At 39.8% G+C, this 22,352-nt stretch overlaps 2 protein-coding genes across 4 annotated transcripts in view; one reads left to right on the forward strand and one right to left on the reverse strand.

The window, feature by feature from the left end:
* LOC126424546 (uncharacterized) overlaps positions 1-17,392 on the reverse strand; it is a 176,078-nt gene extending 158,686 nt beyond the window's left edge. For both annotated transcript variants that reach the window (XM_050087290.1, XM_050087289.1), the window contains exons 1-3: positions 17,179-17,392; positions 16,815-16,906; positions 10,784-10,941 (exon numbers count right to left, since the gene is read on the reverse strand). In XM_050087290.1, coding sequence (XP_049943247.1) covers positions 10,784-10,941; positions 16,815-16,906; positions 17,179-17,260 — 332 coding nt within the window. In that variant the 5' untranslated portion in view covers positions 17,261-17,392. The remainder of the gene's footprint in view (positions 1-10,783; positions 10,942-16,814; positions 16,907-17,178) is intronic.
* A 119-nt stretch (positions 17,393-17,511) lies between these two features.
* LOC126424547 (neurofilament heavy polypeptide-like) overlaps positions 17,512-22,352 on the forward strand; it is a 38,629-nt gene continuing 33,788 nt past the window's right edge. For both annotated transcript variants that reach the window (XM_050087291.1, XM_050087292.1), the window contains exons 1-3: positions 17,512-18,141; positions 18,215-18,396; positions 18,485-18,664. In XM_050087291.1, coding sequence (XP_049943248.1) covers positions 18,131-18,141; positions 18,215-18,396; positions 18,485-18,664 — 373 coding nt within the window. In that variant the 5' untranslated portion in view covers positions 17,512-18,130. The remainder of the gene's footprint in view (positions 18,142-18,214; positions 18,397-18,484; positions 18,665-22,352) is intronic.

A 22,352-nucleotide genomic window follows, 5' to 3' on the forward strand; every position in this document is an offset into this window, starting at 1 on the left:
ACAAAAACTCTTAATTCTATACTTTGTACTGTCAAAGTACCTGAACTAGTGTACCAATGCACAGTGTTGTAACTTGGCCTTCAAAGAAAGACGTCACATCAGTCGTACAACTATTTTGTAATCCACTTATTCTGCAGATGAAATACATTTCTTTAAGATTCTTTCTTTGAATCTCAGTCTGACATCCGATTTTCCTATTATTTTTTTGTTTTATATGGTTCTTCTGGTAAGGTCACTCCAGATAGTTACTCCTAGGTATTTTTCAATAAATTACAGTTTCCAGCAAATCATCATATATAGCTTAATAGCGCAGTACGGCATTTCTTCTCCAACATATGCACAGTATGTTACATTTATTTACGTTTGGGGTCAACTGGTTGTCCCTGCACCATTCATCAATCCTAAGCAGGTTTCCTGCAATCCGCCACAGCCTTCCTTCCGAAGCCTCGTTTACAGTGAAGTGACATGAATGATTTTGCATGAGAATTCTCTCCATTGTAAACAATCTGTGCATTGTGTTTGGTCATGCATGGATTGTATTCACTAGTGTTTCCTCGTGATTTGCCATGTGCCAGATTTAGAGTGGACTGTCAAAGAAAGTTTGTGTCTTTACGGTTTTGGTGCTAGCTTTGAGGATAGAGACAGAGCACTCACTTTGCAGCACAGTGCCATTTTTTGTGCACGAACTGGCATCTGTTTAGTTTATTGTAAGTGTGGTTTTTTTATGTGACACAGTGGTCATATGACAGCAGACCTCCTGTTCATTGAACAGCACAGATTCTACAGATGATTGTGGGAGCCTAATGATCCACATCATAAAATGCTCAACAAAACAAAAATGATGCTTGGCAAGACAAATCAAGCGCAGTGCCAACAGAGGAAGATGTGTTGTTTTGTGCAATTTCTGTAAGTGAACTAAAAGTCATCACAATAAACAGATAACATAGATCAATGTAACATAACGAAGACCTGACCATTCTCATGGCTTACATTCAAGGTCTCTGTCTTAATGTCACAGCTTAGCTACTGTTTTACGAAATTTAAATATGGGAACAGAATAAGGAAAAATTGTTTTCCCTCCAATAAAGATGCGGCTAGTCTTTCATGTATTTTGACATCACATTATACAGTTTTAATGACTGTCTCTCCCTCGCACTTACCTTTATACAATCCAAGAGCATTTCGCTTATGGCACTACAAACTTAAGGAATTATTTGGAAAACATACCCAGCTCATATGTGAAATAGGTATTTGAGGCTAAGAGTTGCCAAGAGTTGCGGTATTAGTGCTCGCCTCTCTCTTTCCTTATATGGACTGTTGATAATTTGTGTCATGTTTCGAAATATTTGGTTCAGAAGGTGAAAAATCGCCTACCAATGTGCAGGTGAGGTTTTACAATAAATCAAGCGATGGTTCCAGCTAATCAGTAATCAGAGTCGAACCACCACTTTTTTTCACATCTGTGCAAAAATTCAGACACCCTCATTTTTCTGCGTCTATGCCATTTTGCCTTTGTGACCAGCAGTGAGCTGGCTCTACAAAATAAACTGAGTTGTGTTTCTTTTCTCTATTATGCTGTGGGTTGCTGTACTGAATATAGGTTAAGCATTTTTACCATAACAACATTTTAGTGCCAAAAAAAACTAAGCACTTTGTATGTCATCTCTTTCATTCGAGCTAGTGTAAATGCTTATTAACTGCTACAAGTCAATGCTGGTAAGGGCATGCGGATGGTAAGGGCATGCGAACTCCTTACGGATTGCTTGTGAATGCGCATTCGCTCATGTTCGCTTTGGTGCAATGGGGACTTGACATTGCTATTTATTAGCCTCATAGGTCTTCTGATGTTTTCTACTAGATCATTCAAATATATTGCGAACAGTAACCACACTATCACATTTCATTGGAGGGTTCCTGAAATTAATTCCACGTATGTTGATTTTCTTCTGCTGACAATGACACTTTCAATTCTATACCCAAGTCTTGAATGCAGACACAAAGCTGTTCAGATACTCAGTAAGCTCATATTTTTTTCACTAAATGACAGTGCGATGTTGTATTAAATATGTTCCAGAAGTCGAGAGACACAGCATCGACCTAAGCACTCATGTCTACAATGCTGTGGATTTTGTGGAGGAAAAGAGTGAGATGGGTTTCGCAAGATCTCTGTTTGGGAAATTAATGTCAATTCATAAACAGGAGATTTTCATTCTCCATTAAATCATAATACACTGAAGTGCCAAAAACTGGTATAGGCATGCAATTCAAATACAGAGAGATGTAAATGGGCAGAATATGGTGCTGTGGTCAGCAATGCCTATATAAGACAACAAATGTCTGGCGCAGTTGTTAGATCAGTTACTGCTGCTACAATGGCAGGTTAACAAGATGAGTTTGAACATGGTGTTATAGTTGGCACATGATCGATGGGATACAGCATCTCCGAAGTAGTGATGAAGTGGGGATTTTCCTGTACAACCATTTCATGAGTGTACCATGAATGTCAGGAATCCGATAAAACATCAAATCTCCAACATCACTGTGGCCAGAACAAGACCCTACAAGAACGGGTCCAATGACGACTGAAGACAATCGCTCAACATGACAGAAGTGCAACCCTTCCGCAAATTGCTGCAATTTCAGTGCTGCGCCATTAACTGGTCTCAGCGTGCAAACCATTCAACAGAACATCATCTATATGGGCTTTCGGAGCTGAAGGCCCACTCATGTATCCTTTATGACTGCACAACACTTAGCTTTACACCTCGCCTGGGCCCGTCAACACCGACACTGGACTGTTGTTGACTGGAGACATATTACCTGGTTGGATGAGTCTTGTTTCAAATTGTATCGAGTGGATGGTCATGTACGGGTATGGAGACAACCTCATGAATCCATGGACCTTGCATGTCAGCAGGGGACTGTTCAAGACAGTGGAGGCTCTGTAATGGTGTAAGGTGTGTGCAGTTGGAGTGATATGCAATCCCTGATACATCCAGATACAACTGACAGGACACAGATATGTAAGCATCCTGTCTGATCACCTGCATCCATTCAAGTCCATTGTGGATTCTGATGGACTTGGCAATTACAGCAGGACACTGTGACAGCCCACACATCCATAACTGCTACAGAGTGACTCCTGGAACACTTTTCTGAGTTTTAACACTGCCACTGGCCACCAAACTCCCCAGACATGAACAATATTGAGCATATCTGAGAAGTCTTGCAACATGTTGTTCAGAAGAGATCTCCAACCTTTCGTACTAGTACAGATTTATGGACAGCCCTACAGGATTCATGGTTGTCAGTTCCCTGCAGCACTACTTCAGACATCAGCCGAGTCCATTCCACATTGTGTTTCCGCACTTGTGCATACTCATGGGCGTCCTACACGACATTAGGCAGGTGTACCAGTTTCTTTGGCTCTTTAGTATACATGAACATAAAATATTTTCCATAATACTACAGCAGACCGATATCAATGATTATTATTATTGTATATCTGACAACTACCCTTCTTGAAAATGTAAATGACCTGCACTTTTCATCTGATCCAGAAGCCTTTTCACTACTAAGCAATTATAGCTGATTTTCTACTGTGTCATCACTTATCTCAATATTGCCAATTTCAGTGTTCATAAGATGACTGAAAGTAGGACCGTATTACAGTCTTCCATGGTGCAACAGTTTCGGACGACCGAATTCCGTATTTCAATCTTCTCTCCCTCGTCTTCAATTTAGGTACCAGTATGGACACTGTATAATAAGGCAAAACTCCTTAGAGTTTTTAATCAGATTGGTTGGCAAAATTTTACTTGAAATTCATTGCACGCTCCTTATGGTCATTTCACTTCATTCACCTTTCATTTATCTTCTAACATGGCTATTAAACCATGGTGGGTTTTTCTTATCCCATAAAACTTTGTTCAGACCATACTTGTCTACATTGTACAGAATGATGATTTGAATTTTATCCATTTCTGCTCCATATCTTCAACCTCAGCAGTGAATATTTAATGTTAACTACTCAGATACTCAGCAAGTTGTATCCTAACACTCCTGTTAAGTATAAATGTTTTCCTACTTTTCTTAAAAGCCCTTGTAACACCCATAGAGCCTTATGATCACCGACGCCCTCCTCTATGTTAACTGATATCAGAACTTCAGGTATGTTTGTTGCTAGGTCTAAGATGTTATCCCCATGAGTTGGTTTTCCATCTATCTTCTCCAAATAATCTTAAAACAAGGCATTCAGAATAATTACACACAAATCCCTGTCTCCGACACCAGTTTTGATCACGTGACTCTCCCATTCTATAGTTGGCAAATTGATGTCTCTCCAATATTACCATAGCACAATGAAGAAAATCAATCACAAAATTGTACAAGTTCTCTTACAAGTGATCCGCCACTGCAGTTCCTAATGCAGGGTATCTAGAAAAGTATCCAGTTACCAAGTTTGACCCACCTTTGATGCTTAACTCCACCCATATAATTTCACATTTGTAATCTGTAGTAGCCTCGCTAGATATTATGGAATTCTTCACTGCAATAAATATGACACCACTACTGGCATTATCACTACTCTTATAATATGTGCAGTTTTACCCCATTATAAGACAAGGTTTTTTCCCAAATTCTTCATCCAAAAAATACACGGTTGTCTTATATTCTCAGATTAAGCTATTGCTGCTGAGATTAACATTTTTTCATTGTTTAATAGAGTACCTATGGATTGTCTTTACAACATGCACATTTAATTTGAAGTATTCGGAAGGCCAGGACTCGGCAAATGAAATTCACCCTCAAACAGACTCGAGATTCCCCGATACACCAAAACGCTCGATACACTATCGACATTTCTTGAACGGTTGTGTGACATTTGACTTGCGGTGCTAGTGCAAGGGACACACGAGAAACTAAGAACTAGCCACTAGAATGATCTACTGCTCTGCTTAAAATTTGGCAGTTTTGTGAAACACAGGAGGAAATATCACTAAATTCTATCATCTTGCAGATTCTTGTTGTATTTAAACAGATCTGCAATAGAAGTTCTCATACATGTATGGATACCATGTACCAACATTAATGCTGCTTTCTAAGTAAAGGTAACATACAAAAGCGGAAACTGTCTCCTTCAAAAAAAAGAAAAAAAAAAAATACTCGATTCTGAACCCAGATCAATATTTTATTTGATTATGAGAGACTAATGATTTACTAAGTCAGCTACAAATGAGAATTTCAGGAGCTGTGCACATACAAAAGTTACCAGCTTTTAATCAGCTTTAGAACATGATGGGGATATTCAGAAGAAATGAGAAGGAAATTAATGCGTGTATAACAAACAGAATAAATAATATTAAACTTTAACAGTTGTCACAAGAATACATTACAGTGGCGAGACCTGTCATGGAGATAATACAAAACAGAGGTCAGTAGATGGCGGGAGGACATGTCAAGTTCAAGAACTGGACTGAATCATTATTTTGATCTTTTATTCGTGTATTAATTGCTATGACTTGCACCCTAGAAGAAACTGCAGTTCATGTTTCACAGTTGCTCAAGGAAGGATTGGAAGCAGAGCTGTGACACCAGCTTAGGCGAGGACAAGGTGAGTGTGGGGAGGGGAGTAGTGAACAGGCAGCAAATTACATTGTGTTGTCAATGTGGAAATCTATACCACATACTCTGGATTTTTAGGAGCACCTGTCACATTCAAACTGCAGTTTGCTTGAATCAATTTGTAGTCAGATTTAAAACGGGACAAACACTCAACAATAGTATTTATTTCTGCAGGAGACGGTAAAAGTCTAGATAAGGCCAGTGGCAGCCTTATGTGTTTCGTGCTGCAATGTTGTTGATGCTCACCGCAACATGACGGGAATGAAAGGTGACGTGTCAGCTGCTGGTCCTAAGTAGCCAATGAGAGAGCAGCCAGCAGACACTATATGTGGTAGAATATGCCATTGGAACATTCTCATGTCAGTATAGAAGCGAAATGTGATACGTATTCAGATAAAAAAAGCCATATTCTCAGGTCCCACAGTAACCACAACCTCATAAATTGCTACATATTGTAGGGGGGGGGGGGGGGGGGGTTACGACAGCCATATATCTATGACAACAAGGTATATTCCACACTGTATTATTTAGCCATGTATCTGTGACAACAAGGTATATTCCACACTGTATTTAGATTTCATTGATATTTATTTCTGGTTTTGACCAACTTTCTGTTCCTTATGCTAACTGGGCATTATCACATTTAATGAGCAATATTAATTATACTGCATGCTCCTGCAGTTTACTAATGTATCAACCTTCTCTATTTCCGACCTACAGGGATGCACATTCTCTGAGAATAATGTGATTTATCTAGCTTCGACTTCGGCAGACAGTTCATCACTAATCCCATGAGGGGTGCGGGCCTTCAAACTTTAAAAAAAAGAAACACGCATCGCACATGTATTCCACTACTTGTGTAGCAGCTTCCTGAATATACTGCACACCTGACATGTTGAGGGGGTCAAGAAAATCACATCCGTTATTGCTGCAGAATCATCTGAGCTTCTACATTAGACCATCCACTCTGTTCCAAACCGAAGAACCACGTTCAACTTCTAGGATGGAGCTACAAGTACCTCAGCCTACACACTACGAGTGCATAGCTAGCTGCCTTCAACCAAATCAGCTGACCGCAGAAAGAAACTGAGCACGGATTCAGAACTCAAGCAGCAGGCATCATTTGTGCCAACAAGAACTATGATTTGCAGCTGCCTGTCTACAATGTATTCCAGTCTCAAATGAGACCTCCCGGCACCTGCAATTTTCCTGAGGGACTCGACTGTCCATCTAAAATTAGTGCTTCCAATGGCTATAGTCCAACTGAAATTACCTGATAGTTGATGTCTGTCACTTGCCACTACATTGTTGCAACACCTGCTGCTGGCTACGCCTCAGGTAGGGGTGACACACCCTTCACAAATGACGTTAATGTGTAACGTGGAGCTATGTTGGAAGTGACTGCCATGAGGTGTGATGGAAATGGGAGACGCTCTGACGACAGCTGATTTTAAATGACCAATGGCTGAACTGCAGCAGATGACGAGTTTTGTAGCCCTGAACGTTTCTGGACAAGGTGGAGGTCATGTGGGGGGAGGGGGGTCATAATGTTCTGTGAAGGCCTGAAGGAGACCCTCCACATGTTTGGGTAGGGACTGTTCACTACTACAAATGCGACAACCACAGGTGTCTAAGTCTTACAGAAAGGATCTTTCGGTATCGAAACTCTTGCCCTCCAGGAACTAAAGCAGCATGCTCAACACAACCTCAAAATCCTCCAGCCTGTTCACTTCCCACTCCAACCACAGACTACCACTACCCACCACCTCAACAAGACCATCAATCAACCTTCCCCACAGCCCCTTGTGGTTGACAAACCCTGCCTCGCAGACCTACTACATTTACCACACCCTCAGATACTCCCTCCCACTGTCTTACAGATACTAGACCATAAACAGACCGAAAACTCAGTCATGACTGTCCTCCAAAAGCCTCAGTCCCACAGAAGTATCAGTCCTTTTTATCAGTCCTTTTCAAAGGCCTTATCTTTTGCCCCACTCCCAAATTCAATCATGCTAGGCTCGTTAAAGACCTTCTCTCCACCTGTGAACACCTCCCCTGCTCCTAACAAACCTCATTAACTTTTCAGAATTTAATCACCCGTTAACTTCTCATAATGTCCTAACCTTGAACCTTGCCTCACTGCCATTCCCAAAACCCTCAACAATGTAAATCTGCAAAAAGAACTGCAATCTACTGCCTAAAAAACTGTGCCCGATCTTAAAATACTGTAAGTACTTGCCAACAAAAATACCACTGCTGGGATTACAAATCGCGGGAATTATCTGGTGGAGGTACTCTGTCAGTTTCTCTACAAGTTCTGGCACAGTGACCCCATTTCAGAAATCCAGCAGGATCATCAGTCCATCTTCATATCTATAGGTCCATCCTACAAACTATTCCCTAAGTCTTTGTCTCTCATCACCTGTAACACTCCCTGCATTCCTAAAGTGCATAAACTCAACCTCCCAGGACACCCCATTATGCCTGGATATTGTGCTCCTTCAGAGACACTCTCCCCCTATGGACCAACACCTTCAGCCTCCTATATGAAAGACACTGAACATTTCCTTTGGTTATCCAGATTTCCTGTTCCTTTACCAATTGGTAGTCTCCCCAACACTGTTGATGCCATATCCTTTCACACCAACATCCATAATGCCCACATCTTGTCTGTATTGAACAATTTCTTTCCCAATGCCTGACTAAATCCAAATCTATACCCCTCTTCCTGGTCACCATGGCCAACTATATCCTCAATTACAATTACTTCTTCTTTGAAGACATCATCTACAAATAAATCTGTGATACAACAATGAGCCACCCACTTGGCACCATTCTATGACAACCCATAATCCCAAAACCCTCACCTGCTTCAGATCCACTGATTACATCTTCCTGATCTGGACCAAAGGTGAGGACATCCTATCCACATTCCTCCAGAACCTCAACACCTTCTCCCCATTTGCTTCACCTGGCCCTCCTCGACCCAACAAGCCACCTTCCTCAATGTTGACCTCCATCTCAAAGATGGCTACATCAGTACCTCTGCCCATATCAAACGTACCAACCACCAGCAACACCTCCACTTCAACAGCTGCCACCCGTTTCATACAAAGTAGTTCCTTCCAAACAGACTAATCACCCTTGGTCGTTGCATCTGTAGTGAAAAGCAATCATTCCCCAAATATGCCAAGGGTCTCTCTCTCAGGTCTTCACAGACAACTGCTGCTGCTACTACTACTACTACTCTACCTACCTTGTCCAGAAACAGATCTTCCATGTCTTGTCTCTCACGGCACCTACCACTTCCCAGAGTCCATCACACAGTCACACTACCCTCGTGACTCAGCACCACCCAGGACTGGTCAACCTAATCACAGGCTCTGCCAGGATTTTGACAAACTCTTGTCATGACATGAAATGAGTAATATCCTCTCCATCCCTCCTGCAGTGGTATTCTGTCACCCAGCCTGCTTATGCAATAGCCTTGTCTGTCCCTACTCCATCCCTGCTCCCAAATACTTGTCTCATAGCTCATGTCCCTGCAACATACCCAATGAAATACCTGCCCCATACATCCTCCCACTGCCACCTACTCTAGCACTGTCATAGGAATCTTCTACCCCCAGCAAAGACAGGACACCTGTGAAAGCAGCAATGTGATCTTCAAATTCAATATTCCATGTGGACAAAACCACTGTCTGTCTGCACAAACAGGCACAGTCAAATTGTGGCCAAGGTACAGTTGGACCAACCAGTTGCACAGTGTGCCACATTTAACGACGTGCTCGACTTCAATAACTGCTTCACAGCCAGAGACATCTGGATCCTTCCCACCAAAACCATTTTTTTCTGAAATACATAGGTGGGAATTCTCCCTGCAATGTATCCTTCATCTCATAACCTGCCTGGCCTAAATCTTTGCTAGTCCTTGTCCTCCACCTGCCCATCCCATTCCCTCTTCCCAATACAGCCCTAAGCACTCCTTCCATCCCAGCAGTGCACTAGCATAGGCCTTCACCCTTCTCTACTTCTCATATCATGATATTTAATGTTCAATTTAGATTACTTATGGGATAGTAACACACTTACTCATTTATATGGGATAGCACGTGTGAGGGTACAGAATTATTGTGGAACTTTTCTTCCTCCCCCCCCCCCCCCCCCTTTTCGACAGACGAGGCAGAGGTGGGAAGTTTTCTGCCCCTTGTCATATACAAATGAGTAATGTGTTATTAATTAACAATATATTACGTGTTACATTTTCCTTTTTAATAATACAAACTCACATACAGCCTGCATAGCACATTATTACATACAATATTATGTGTTACTTCAAATATTTGCATTGTATTACTATCTGTTTGATGTACTCATTGAGAGACATGCGGCAGTTCTTTGCCAGTAAACGCCTTTATGTCACATTAGGTACAGCAAAGGGATTACAACTCGGTACAGACTGCTTATTGGAGCCCATCAGAATAGGTTACGTCGAGAATAATTTATGAAGAATGTAGCCCTAATAAAGAACTAAACTCCATTAGGAAAACAGTTCTTAGTTTGTTTCAGTATTAAGAATGCTTCCACATTGACAACATATTTGTACACATTCATATAATAAGTATTCACAATTATACAACCCAACGGAAACTTATTGTACATAACATTAGTAAATGACTAATATAAGAAAAAGATAGATTGCTACTTACCTTAAATAAGATACGTAAGTTGCAGACAGGCACAATTAAAGGACACTTGCACAAAGCTTTCTGGCCTGAGCTGGCAGTCACGTGTGCATGAGGTGTATTTGCTTGCGTGTGAATGGTCTGTGTTTCTCTTTTGCTAATGAAAGCTGTGGCTGAAAGCTTTGTGTGTCTTTAATTGTGCTTATCTGCAATTTAATGTGTCTTCTTTATGGTAAGTAGCAATCTATCTTTTTCCTACACTGTTGATATCCTATGTGAATTGTCCGTTGCTTGTTTTATATCACTAATATAGTGAAACTAAATCTACATCCATATTGTTTTGCAATTTTGGCACTTAAAACTTCCTCAACTCAACTGTTTGACATAACCTACTTAATACTTTTTGTTCTACATATTAAACTATGAAAAAGAAATAATAGTATTATTGGAAGAAATGGTTAGAATATTACTCAGAATTTGCTGTAGCTCGAAGAAGTTCTTCTACGTAGATGTGCCTCATAGTAGGAGAGCCAACTGCTGCATCCACAGCGTTCATTCCCTGGCTGTTCTGGACACCCGGATCAGCTCCACACGATAACAACGTCCGTACAACATCACCTCGATGCAACTGTAATAAACGGGTTAGGATGTACATGTAAAACTTGATAGTTTTGTGTATTTTTATAATTTATACATGTCTGCCTGAGTTCTACACATTTTATCTTCTGAAAGTTGGCCGGCGATTCTGTTAATTTGTTAGTCCTTTTGGTTGGATTTTCCTTTCATACAAATAAGAATATTAGTGCCTGTTCATATTTTCCAGCCATATTATTTATTAAATGTGAAAAGTTTTTAAGAAGGGAAATTGTGCACTCTTTTTTGTTTACAATGACTGTAGAATAAACTTAAGTCTTGATTTATTTATCGGCATTTCTATTTCATTTAAAAGGCTAAGTATCAGAGTACTTAGTGTTTATGTACAGGAATTAATGAAGGTTTCATTTTGGTTAAGTTTATACAGTGTCCCAGGTGGAATGGTCAGTAATCAAGAATATGACAGGAACACTCATTTGAAGCAAAAAAAGCTCCATTTAAGCGTATGCCCTAGTACGAATGGTTTCCCAGATAGAACACATTTAATGTTACCATTGTATATTTTTGCTGAATAACTCAGACCGCAGCCTCTAGTAAAAACGTGTTGTAGCACGGAATTAAAAACTCCTTATATTTCACACAAAAAAAGATTCTATTCCATTTTTTTTTGCTACGACTAATAGTTCGCGCAAACAAAGCGAGAAGGCAGGAAGAGGAGTGCTACCATTGATAGAATTCCTGTAATTACCGGAGTTAGAGGTAACCCTGTTGTAGGTTAAAAAACTCATTCAGACAAATCAATTTAAAAGGGGAGCAGGTAAATCAAGTGCCACACACAAAAGAAACTTATTTTGAATTAGCTTACTGTGAAGCACCAGAATGTTAGAGCATGAACGATGAACTCCTTATTGGTTACATCATCTAGAATGTGCAAAGGAATTTGATGTATTATCTCTATCTGAGCACCTATAAATACAGGAATCTATATGTTAAACACAAGAGAATCATAAATCAGCAGCTCTTTTCTGTAGGAAAAACATGGAGACATGAGGATTTGTAATGTAGTTAAAAATAAAATAAAACTGATAGCTACTGAAACCAACAGTTTCTGCTTCAACCAGCAATTGTAATCATGTGCTTGTTAAAAGCTGCTGCTAGAAAAATCATTTATAATTATGGCAGTATACAAATGCCCAGTGTTAAGTCTGAAATTGTTCTAAAAATATTAGACAAACCAAAGCATTACTTTTATGAAAGATTCATATACAAGAAATTATTTAGAAACATTAATATTTATAAGCAGAGTCAATACTCATAACCGGAGTTCATTGTTCCTCTTCTATCAGAATTACAATCTAGGTGATGTTAACAGATAAGGAGTTCATTTACTTTGTTCGTTAGTCTTCTAATCTTTTGGTGCATCATGATAAGTTAATTCATACAAGCTTCTTTTGTGTGTGACACTTCATTTACCTGGACCCCTTTTAAGTCTGTCTGTACGAAAGAGATTCACCAACTGGCAACAATTTTGTAGGTGAGCACTTAGTCAATACCAGTACTATAAATGTTTATCCAAAGTGAATGGCTCCTCCGAGTATGATGGACAGCTTCCAGTAGTGAATGGCGCCTCCGACAGCTGATCACACTAAACGCTGCCGTTATTGTCTTCAATCCAAAAACTGGTTTCATGTAGCTCTCCATACCATACAGCAGAGTTGGACGCCCTTCCGAAAAGTAAAAGCTGTAAGTCGTCCTCGCTTTCAGGTGTTTGTAGTACCGGCACAGTGAGGCCTTGTTAGACACTGTAATAGGTCAGACCAGCCACACATCCAAACTCGTCCCCCTACAACTACTGAAAAAATTGTTGCGCCTCTTCAGGAACCACAGTTGGTTAACTTGCACATACAGTGTCGGCAGTGCTTCCACTGGCTGCTGCTGCTGACAATTCTTTTAACTATTGCCCATATAGATTTAACATTGTTAACTGAATTATTAATTTCAGGCATTTGCAGAATTTTTTAAATCAATTTCCGTAAGACAACACAGTATTGTTTGAGTGTGAAATCATTCTGCTTCTCTGTTTGTTCTAACCATTTCAAACAATTTCTTTTCCACACACAGTATTTTGATTTCTTTTGTAATTAAAAGCTTTTGAATGTCTCATCAATGCCATGTGTCATTGTTTTCTTGTGATAGAAGCTGCTAAGGATTGCAGAAACTTATTACACACATTCCTCCAATCAGCTTCCTGCGTGGCCGCCTTGATTGAAAATTTCTGTTGTTTCTCCATCAGTTATTATGGACTCTGTGAAGGTAGGGTGACTCTTGTACCTCAACAATACAAATAGCTCTACCAGGGGTTCAACCACAAGACAGGGGTATATGTGGAGAGACTGGACAAAGCTGATAGGTAAAAGTGCACTTACGGTGTCTGTGGCTTTTTCTTTGCATGCTGCAGTTGCTAACCACTTGTGTGGTGAATGATGGGAAGTGTGCATGATGAATGATGAGTTGGATGATTTGATAAGTTGGTAGAACCAGTGAGAAAATAGTTTTCAATAAATATAGTCATGGTGCCTGCTGTGGAGTGTAGATCGTGCAAAATGTTCTCATACAAAACAGCATATTCCTCGAATCTTAATTGTACTCTTTGGTTCCTGCGAAAACACAACATCTGAAGTTGGGATCATTGAGCTTCACTACAGATCAGTCCATCATCACTGCGAGTTTTATTCCGATCTCATTTGCTGCCTTAACATACTCATAATAAAACTATACTTGGAAGAAGCCTGGAGATACTGACAGGTTTCAGATAGATTACATAATGGTAAGACAGAGATTTAGGAACCAGGTTTTAAATTGTAAGACATTTCCTGGGACAGATGTGGACTCTGATCACAATCTATTGGTTATGAACTGTAGATTAAAACTGAAGAAACTGCAAAAAGGTGGGAATCTAAGGAGATGGGACCTGGATAAACTGTAAGAACCAGAGGTTGTACAGAAATTTCAGGGAGAGCGTAAGGGAACAATTGACAGGATTGGGGGAAAGAAATACCGCAGAAGAAGAATGGGTAGCTTTGAGAGATGAAGTAGTGAAGGCAGCAGAGGACCTAGTAGGTAAAAAGACGAGGGCTATATAGTAGAAATCCTTGGGTAACAGAAGAAATACTGAATTTAATTGATGAAAGGAGAAAATATAAAAATGCAGTAAATGAAGCAGGCAAAAAGGAATACAAACGTCTCAAAAATGAAACCGACAGGAAGGGCAAAATGGCTAAGCAGGGATGGCTAGAGGACAAATGTAAGGATGTAGAGGCTTGTCTCACTAGGGGTAAGATAGATACTGCCTACAGGAAAATTGAAGAGACCTTTGGAGAGAAGAGAACCACTTGTATGAATATCAAGAGCTTAGATGGCAACCCAGTTCTAAGCAAAGAAGGGAAGGCAGAAAGGTGGAAGGAGTATATAGAGGGTTTATACAAGGGCGATGTACTTGAGGACAATATTATGGAAATGGAAGAGGATGTAGATGAAGACCACATGGTAGATATGATACTGCGTGAAGAGTTTGACAGAGCACTGAAAGACCTGAGTCGAAACAAGGCCCCGGGAGTAGACAACATTCCATTAGAACTACTGATGGCCTTGGGAGAGCCAGTCATGACAGAACTCTACCATCTGGTGAGCAAGATATATGAGACAGGCGAAATTCCCTCAGACTTCAAGAAGAATGTAATTATTCCAATCCCAAAGAAAGCAGGTGTTGACAGATGTGAAAATTACCGAACTATCAGTTTAATAACTTACAGCTGCAAAATACTAAAGCGAATTCTTTAACAGACGAATGGGAAAACTGGTAGAAGCTGACCTTGGGGAAGATCAGTTTGGATTCCGTAGAAATATTGGAACACGTGAGGCAATACTGATCCTACGACTTATCTTAGAAGAAAGATTAAGGAAAGGCAAACCTACGTTTCTAGCATTTGTAGACTTAGAGAAAGCTTTTGACAATGTTGACTGGAATACTCTCTTTCAAATTCTGAAGGTGGCAGGGGTAAAATACAGGGAGCGAAAGGCTATTTACAATTTGTACAAAAACCAGATGGCAATTATAAGAGTCGAGGGGCACGAAAGGGAAGCAGTGGTTGGGAAGGGAGTGAGACAGGGTTGTAGCCTCTCCCCGATGTTATTCAATCTGTATATTGAGCAAGCAGTAAAGGAAACAAAAGAAAAATTCGGAGTAGGTATTAAAATTCATGGAGAAGAAATAAAAACTTTGAGGTTCGCCGATGACATTGTAATTCTGTCAGAGACAGCAAAGGACTTGGAAGAGCAGCTGAACGGAATGGACAGTGTCATGAAAGGAGGGTATAAGATGAACATCAACAAAAGCAAAACGAGGATAATGGAATGTAGTCGAATTAAGTCGGGTGATGCTGAGGGAATTAGATTAGGAAATGAGACACTTAAAGTAGTAAAGGAGTTTTGCTATTTGGGGAGCAAAATAACTGATGATGGTCGAAGTAGAGAGGATATAAAATGTAGACTGGCAATGGCAAGGAAAGCGTTTCTGAAGAAGAGAATTTTGTTAACATCGAGTATTGATTTAAGTGTCAGGAAGTTGTTTCTGAAAGTACTTGTATGGAGCGTAGCCCTGTATGGAAGTGAAACATGGACGATAACAAGTTTGGACAGGAAGATAATAGAAGCTTTCGAAGTGTGGTGCTACAGAAGAATGCTGAAGATTAGATTGGTAGATCATATAACTAATGAGGAGGTATTGAACAGGATTGGGGAGAAGAGAAGTTTGTGGCACAACTTGACTAGAAGAAGGGATCGGTTGGTAGGACATCTTCTGAGGCATCAAGGGATCACAAATTTAGTATTGGAGGGCAGAGTGGAGGGTAAAAATCGCAGAGGGAGACCAAGAGATGAATACACTAAACAGATTCAGAAGGATGTAGGTTGCAGTAGGTACTGGGAGAAGAAGAAGCTTGCACAGGATAGAGTAGGATGGAGAGCTGCATCAAACCAGTCTCAGGACTGAAGACCACAACAACAACAATAAAACTATAACACTGGAATACAAAACACTATCCCAAGAAAACCTGTCACATTTCATGAACTAAACTACCGATTTTATAAACCATAACAGTCAGATCAACAATAATCAATCTCACACTACGTCAACAACAAAAATAATCAATTCATATCTTCTAGTGAAACAATGAAATTCACCAATTCTCAATGGCCATTGTATACTATCAACTGATTGTCTACAAGCAATGGAAATGAAAACAGCAGCACTGTCAACATTCTACATGCACTTTAAGCAAGGAATGTGATGACTTTGTTATTACAGAAAATAAACAAACAATATTATACTGCAGTCAGGAAGCCAATGTTTTTAACAACCATTTCCTTCAAGTAACTAGGAAGATCAGTATCGGCAGCTTAAGTGATAATGTAATAGACGACCAGTACATATAAGGAACAATCACACATATCTAATGACAAATCACAATTCCTCCATGCTTTGGCAAAGACATTATTAATATAATTACCTCTCAAAATACCAAGAACTCTCCCAAAGTAATATGCATTGCATTTGTTCACATATGTAATACATCACTTCTAAGGTAATTTTACTAGACATGCTGAAATATATCATCATCAAATGCCTTACAAGAATGTTTCCACGTAATAACGAGAATTCGAATTTATAATCCGTAGAGTACGTGAATAACCAAATGAAACAAAATTAACTTAAATCAAAAGCTACTTATGTCGAATTCTCACCAAAGGGAATTTCATGGATGGAATAAAATATTTCATGTAATTTCCCCCTAATAATAAAACTAAACCTTAGTAAGAAATCAAGGCCCATTAGCATTTTTGTATTACCTTCGTAGCTAGGCACAGAAACGTCCCTTCTTCCAACAAAGGTTGATTCAAAATACGATCTTTTGTCACATTTTCGTCAGGGTCATCATCACCTGCACAATAAAATGTCATATACTACCTGATACATCCATAATGACACAACTCAGACACCTGTTATCACACGAAAAAAAAAATCGTCACAAAACAATAAATATTATGTAGATTATTCAGGAAAAATGTAACTTTCTGCAGTTTGAAGTTCTCTATATCAATGCTAATTGCATTTATTTCTGGGGCATTAAAATTAGCAACGCATGATTCGTTTAAAATAACAGTGCATTCAGTCCGTTCGTAAAAGAAATGCACATCCACGTAATACACTCACATGCTTCCAAAAGTGATTTAATTATGTCTGTTCTTCCATGTTCCACAGCAGTTTTTATGTTGTCGCAAATTTCGAGCAGCATCTTTCGGCGATTTTTATTATCACAGACATTGGCGTATTTAAACAAGCGACATACACAAAACGACCACACACAATTACCGGCTCGACATCTCTTACGTCATTACAGCACCGAATGCTTGGGTATGGGTGCAGTGTCAACAATTAGTATAAATAACAACATTGCCAATACACGACATCTTTGGTATTGCAGTATAGTAGTAGTCCTACGTTTATACTTTATAGCACCAGTGCTTGTGTTTTGGAGGGTGGTGGAAAATTTGATTTCACGTCGTGGACTTAAATTTCTGAATTTTAACGTTCACTTCTGTGTAAAAGATCTCTCCAAAATATCTGTTGATGACTGATTTGACTCTTATGCATATTAAATAATTTTAAATAGTTCCCTGTCTTTTATTGGTGATTCTAAAATGGTTTGCAAAGCGATGGAGAGCCTAATTTTTATTGAAAAAGGAAACATTGTAACATATATAAATATTTTTTTCTCAATGTATGAACCAAATAAATACGCCTAGAACGTGCAAAATTAAATTAAGCTATCGGCAAATTCATTTCCTTTCGAAGAATGACCTGTGATAATATGTAGTGAAGAATTTCACAAAGAAATTTGACGGCATCATGCATTATCTGAGTAGTTCAACAGGTATGTTGCCCGTAAGAGTAGATCTACTTCGTGGTTTCTGCTGTTACCGAAGCAGGAGCAGTAGCAGTGGAAGTAGAGAATAGTCAGCTTTCGAAATACTGGTTACGTGGCTGTGTAACCGGTGTCGGAAGAAAAATAATAATGATTGAACAGATTCAAATACGCTAAGAGCGCAAGAGATGTATAAGAAATCATTGTATATTGGTTTTCCTTAACTCGAGTAACCTCGTGATGGAGAAGAGGTACCAGTAACCTCCAAACAGTAACACGATTTTCGTCCCCCACATATATTTGCAATCATGGATATTTTCGCAGGGAGCAGAGGGCCCGTCGCGACAGACGAAGAGATGGCAAGCGTAATACTTTTCAGAATGATCAAGGAAAGGAAACAGTCAAGCCGCAGCTGTCTTCTGTGGAGGAAAAGAAAATTGATGCTCAAAATGTAGAAGTATCGAATAAAAAGAATACGTCAGAAGAGAAAGGCAAGACCATTGAAGGTGATGTACAATACAGATACAAAAACTTTAATAAGGAAAAGCTGTGCAATATTTTATGTTTGAGATTATTTGTATATATAATTTTCAGATGATCCTCTGAGATTTGCAAACTTGAAACGAGAAACAGATGAAATTGCTGCGCTAAAAGCGAAAAAGCCACTTAAGAGACAAATTTTCAGCAACTGGTCGAAATATGAAGAGCCATTGCCAAGTCAAGACGAAAGTCGAGCTGTCGACTTTGAAACCCTCCTCCATGCACCACAGTCAGGTGAGATAAACTGACAAAAATACCAGCTGTTGATGCAGTATAGAAAATCTAATATAATGTATATTTTTACACGACCAAAATAGGGATTAGATGCAGTATGTACCTACTGTAGTTATCTGAAAATCTGCTATAGAGTTTCATTTTCATTTGGGTGTAAGTTATAAATCCTTCAGTGAACATGTAGATTTAGTTTATCTTGTCATATGGACTGTAATTGTAGTAGTAGTGAAAATTTTCAGACGTCCATAAAAACATAATTTACTTAATGTTTTATGTTGTTATGACAATAACATACTTCGACATAAAATACTCAATAATTGTTAAAATATATGCATGCGATGTTATGACATTTGTATGGCATGTTTGGAAATGAAGAATAGAGTTCCAAAAGAGCTAAACAAAAGAAGTGTAAATATTTTTTTCTTTATTCTGTCACAATGAAAATAGTATACGGTTCATAGTCTATGTCATAAACAGCTTGTGTTGGGAGATCGGTGGCCAACACATTTGGGTAACTGGTGTAAACAGTGATTAGGTTAGAAGGTAGGAGAAGTGGTAATGGTGGAAGCAACCTGTGAGGGTGGATCGTGAGTCATGTTTGGGTAACTCGGTAGAACAGTTGTCCGTGAAAGGCAAAAATCCCAGGTTAGAGTCCCGTTGCACCATAGTTTTTTCTTTCTTCTGTTTAAAATTGTTTTTTAACCATAAGGGTTGTTTTTTGATAATTTTAAAATTGAAACTTCCTGGCAGATTAAAACTGTGTGCCTGACCGAGACTCAAACTCGGGACCTTTGCCTTTCGCGGGCAAGTGCTCTACCAACTGAGCTACCGAAGCACGACTCACGCCCAGTACTCACAGCTTTACTTCTTCCAGTATCTCGTCTCCCACCTTCCAAACTTTACAGAAGCTCTCCTGTTTGGAAGGTGGGAGACGAGATACTGGAAGAAGTAAAGCTGTGAGTACCGGGCGTGAGTCGTGCTTCGGTAGCTCAGTTGGTAGAGCACTTGCCCGTGAAAGGCAAAGGTTCCGAGTTTGAGTCTCGATCGGGCACACAGTTTTAATCTGCCAGGAAGTTTCATATCGGCACACTCTCCGCTGCAGAGTGAAAATCTCATTCTGTAATTTTAAAATTGTCGAAACTTAGGTCAAAGGTTACAATAAACCCTTATTTGCTATGATTAACTAATTTTTTTCCTTAAAGTTTACTGTCACACAGTTGCTGAAGTTGCAGCCACATTTAAGATTTTAAAATAAGAGACAGGATTGTTGACAAATATTCTGTCTTGTAGGTCTGTTTATTAATTTTGTAAATAGTGAATTGTTTTTGATATTATTTTACATTAGTCTGAGTATGATGAAGACAATTTGCACCTTGACTCAAATCCTGGGTTCCAGACTTCCATGAATATTCACCAGTTCTTGGAAACTGTAGTAAGCTGTTGTGAAATGTGATGGGGTTTTAATGAGACTTTAATGGTTCTGTTGTTTTTATTTCAACAATTGAGCATTAATGTTTGATGTCTCATCCAATATTTTTTGATGTTAACTATTTTTATATGGCTTATTTATCACTTTTGACATATTCTTACCGATCATGAATACATCGAGCCAGCTGTGACACATGACACTACAAGTTAGTTTTTTGCTTATACAGACAATGTGTAGGCTTTTGTGGATAAGCCTGGTTTTGTGTCCTGAAGTCACCAATACAGCTAAATGCTAATGAAAGTGCTTCAATATGAGCCTAAACACTCGGCGATATCTCTGTCTCTTGCACTTGATTTTGGTGAACAGAGTTGGTAGTGGTAATTTACTTATGGTTTATACTATAAACAACTGTGGCTGTACATGAAACTGCATAAAATTTCTATCAATTTCATTCAGTGACAGATTGTTATATGGGACAGAAACACTTTTTTTGCCACTTGCTTCACTAGTTATTTATTTCTGCAGCCTGGGTTTATGCCTCTTAGTCCACTGTCTAGCATTGTTGACAAAGATATTGTGCGTAATGGCACAAATGTAAACAACAAAGAGTTTACAATTTTAAGAGATATTGATTACTATTACCCAATGCAAAAGGTAACAGATTCATACTTATAGAACTGTAAAATGAATGAATAACTGGCTTGTTGATGTATGATGGGGCACAGTTTAACAAAATCTGAGTAGGCAGTCAGTCAGGTTTTGCCATATTGAGAAGTGGAAAGTAACTTGGGTTCATATATCTGCCTGCCTGCCCAGAGCACCTCTTGATCTTCAGTATTGGGAGCAGAGACAGGGTGCAGTATTTACACATCTATTATATAACTTTGGTTTTCGGATAATGCAGTGCAAAGGTGGAATAAGTTTTCTGCAGCTTCTAGCTTTTGTGGAGTTTTAAGTTTGATGCACACTGTTCTATCTGCATGAAATTTTGTGGTTGTAGCCATTGAGAAGTTCAGACAAGTGAAATCTGTATGTCATAACATAAAAATTTCTCGTCTTAGTTAGTAGATGTTTTATATATAAAAACAAAGATGAGATGACTTACCGAACAAAAGCGCTGGCAGGTCGATAGACACACAAACAAACACAAACATACACACAAAATTCAAGCTTTCGCAACAAACTGTTGCCTCATCAGGAAAGAGGGAAGGAGAGGGGAAGACGAAAGGAAGTGGGTTTTAAGGGAGAGGGTAAGGAGTCATTCCAATCCCGGGAGCGGAAAGACTTACCTTAGGGGGAAAAAAGGACAGGTATACACTCGCACACACGCACATATCCATCCACACATACAGACACAGGCAGACATATTTAAAGACAAAGAGTTTGGGCAGAGATGTCAGTCGAGGCAGAAGTGTAGAGGCAAAGAAGTTGTTGAAAGACAGGTGAGGTATGAGTGGCGGCAACTTGAAATTAGCGGAGATTGAGGCCTGGCGGATGACGAGAAGAGAGGATATACTGAAGGGCAAGTTCCCATCTCCGGAATTCGGATAGGTTGGTGTTGGTGGGAAGTATCCAGATAACCCGGACGGTGTAACACTATGCCAAGTTTAGCCACAGGGTGATCCTCATTACCAACAAACACTGCCTGCCTGTGTCCATTCATGCGAATGGACAGTTTGTTGCTGGTCATTCCCACATAGAATGCATCACAGTGTAGGCAGGTCAGTTGGTAAATCACGTGGGTGCTTTCACACGTGGCTCTGCCTCTGATCGTGTACACCTTCCGGGTTACAGGACTGGAGTAGGTGGTGGTGGGAGGGTGCATGGGACAGGTTTTGCATCGGGGGCGGTTACAAGGATAGGAGCCAGAGGGTAGGGAAGGTGGTTTGGGGATTTCATAGGGATGAACTAACAGGTTACGAAGGTTAGGTGGACGGCGGAAAGACACTCTTGGCGGAGTGGGGAGGATTTCATGAAGGATGGATCTCATTTCAGGGCAGGATTTGAGGAAGTCATATCCCTGCTGGAGAGCCACATTCAGAGTCTGGTCCAGTCCCGGAAAGTATCCTGTCACAAGTGGGGCACTTTTGTGGTTCTTCTGTGGGGGATTCTGGGTTTGAGGGGACGAGGAAGTGGCTCTGGTTATTTGCTTCTGTACCAGGTCGGGAGGGTAGTTGCGGGATGCGAAAGCTGTTTTCAGGTTGTTGGTGTAATGATTCAGGGATTCCGGACTGGAGCAGATTCGTTTGCCACGAAGAC

Source organism: Schistocerca serialis, chromosome 10 (genome assembly GCF_023864345.2).
Source record: "Schistocerca serialis cubense isolate TAMUIC-IGC-003099 chromosome 10, iqSchSeri2.2, whole genome shotgun sequence".
Lineage (NCBI taxonomy): Eukaryota > Metazoa > Arthropoda > Insecta > Orthoptera > Acrididae > Schistocerca > Schistocerca serialis.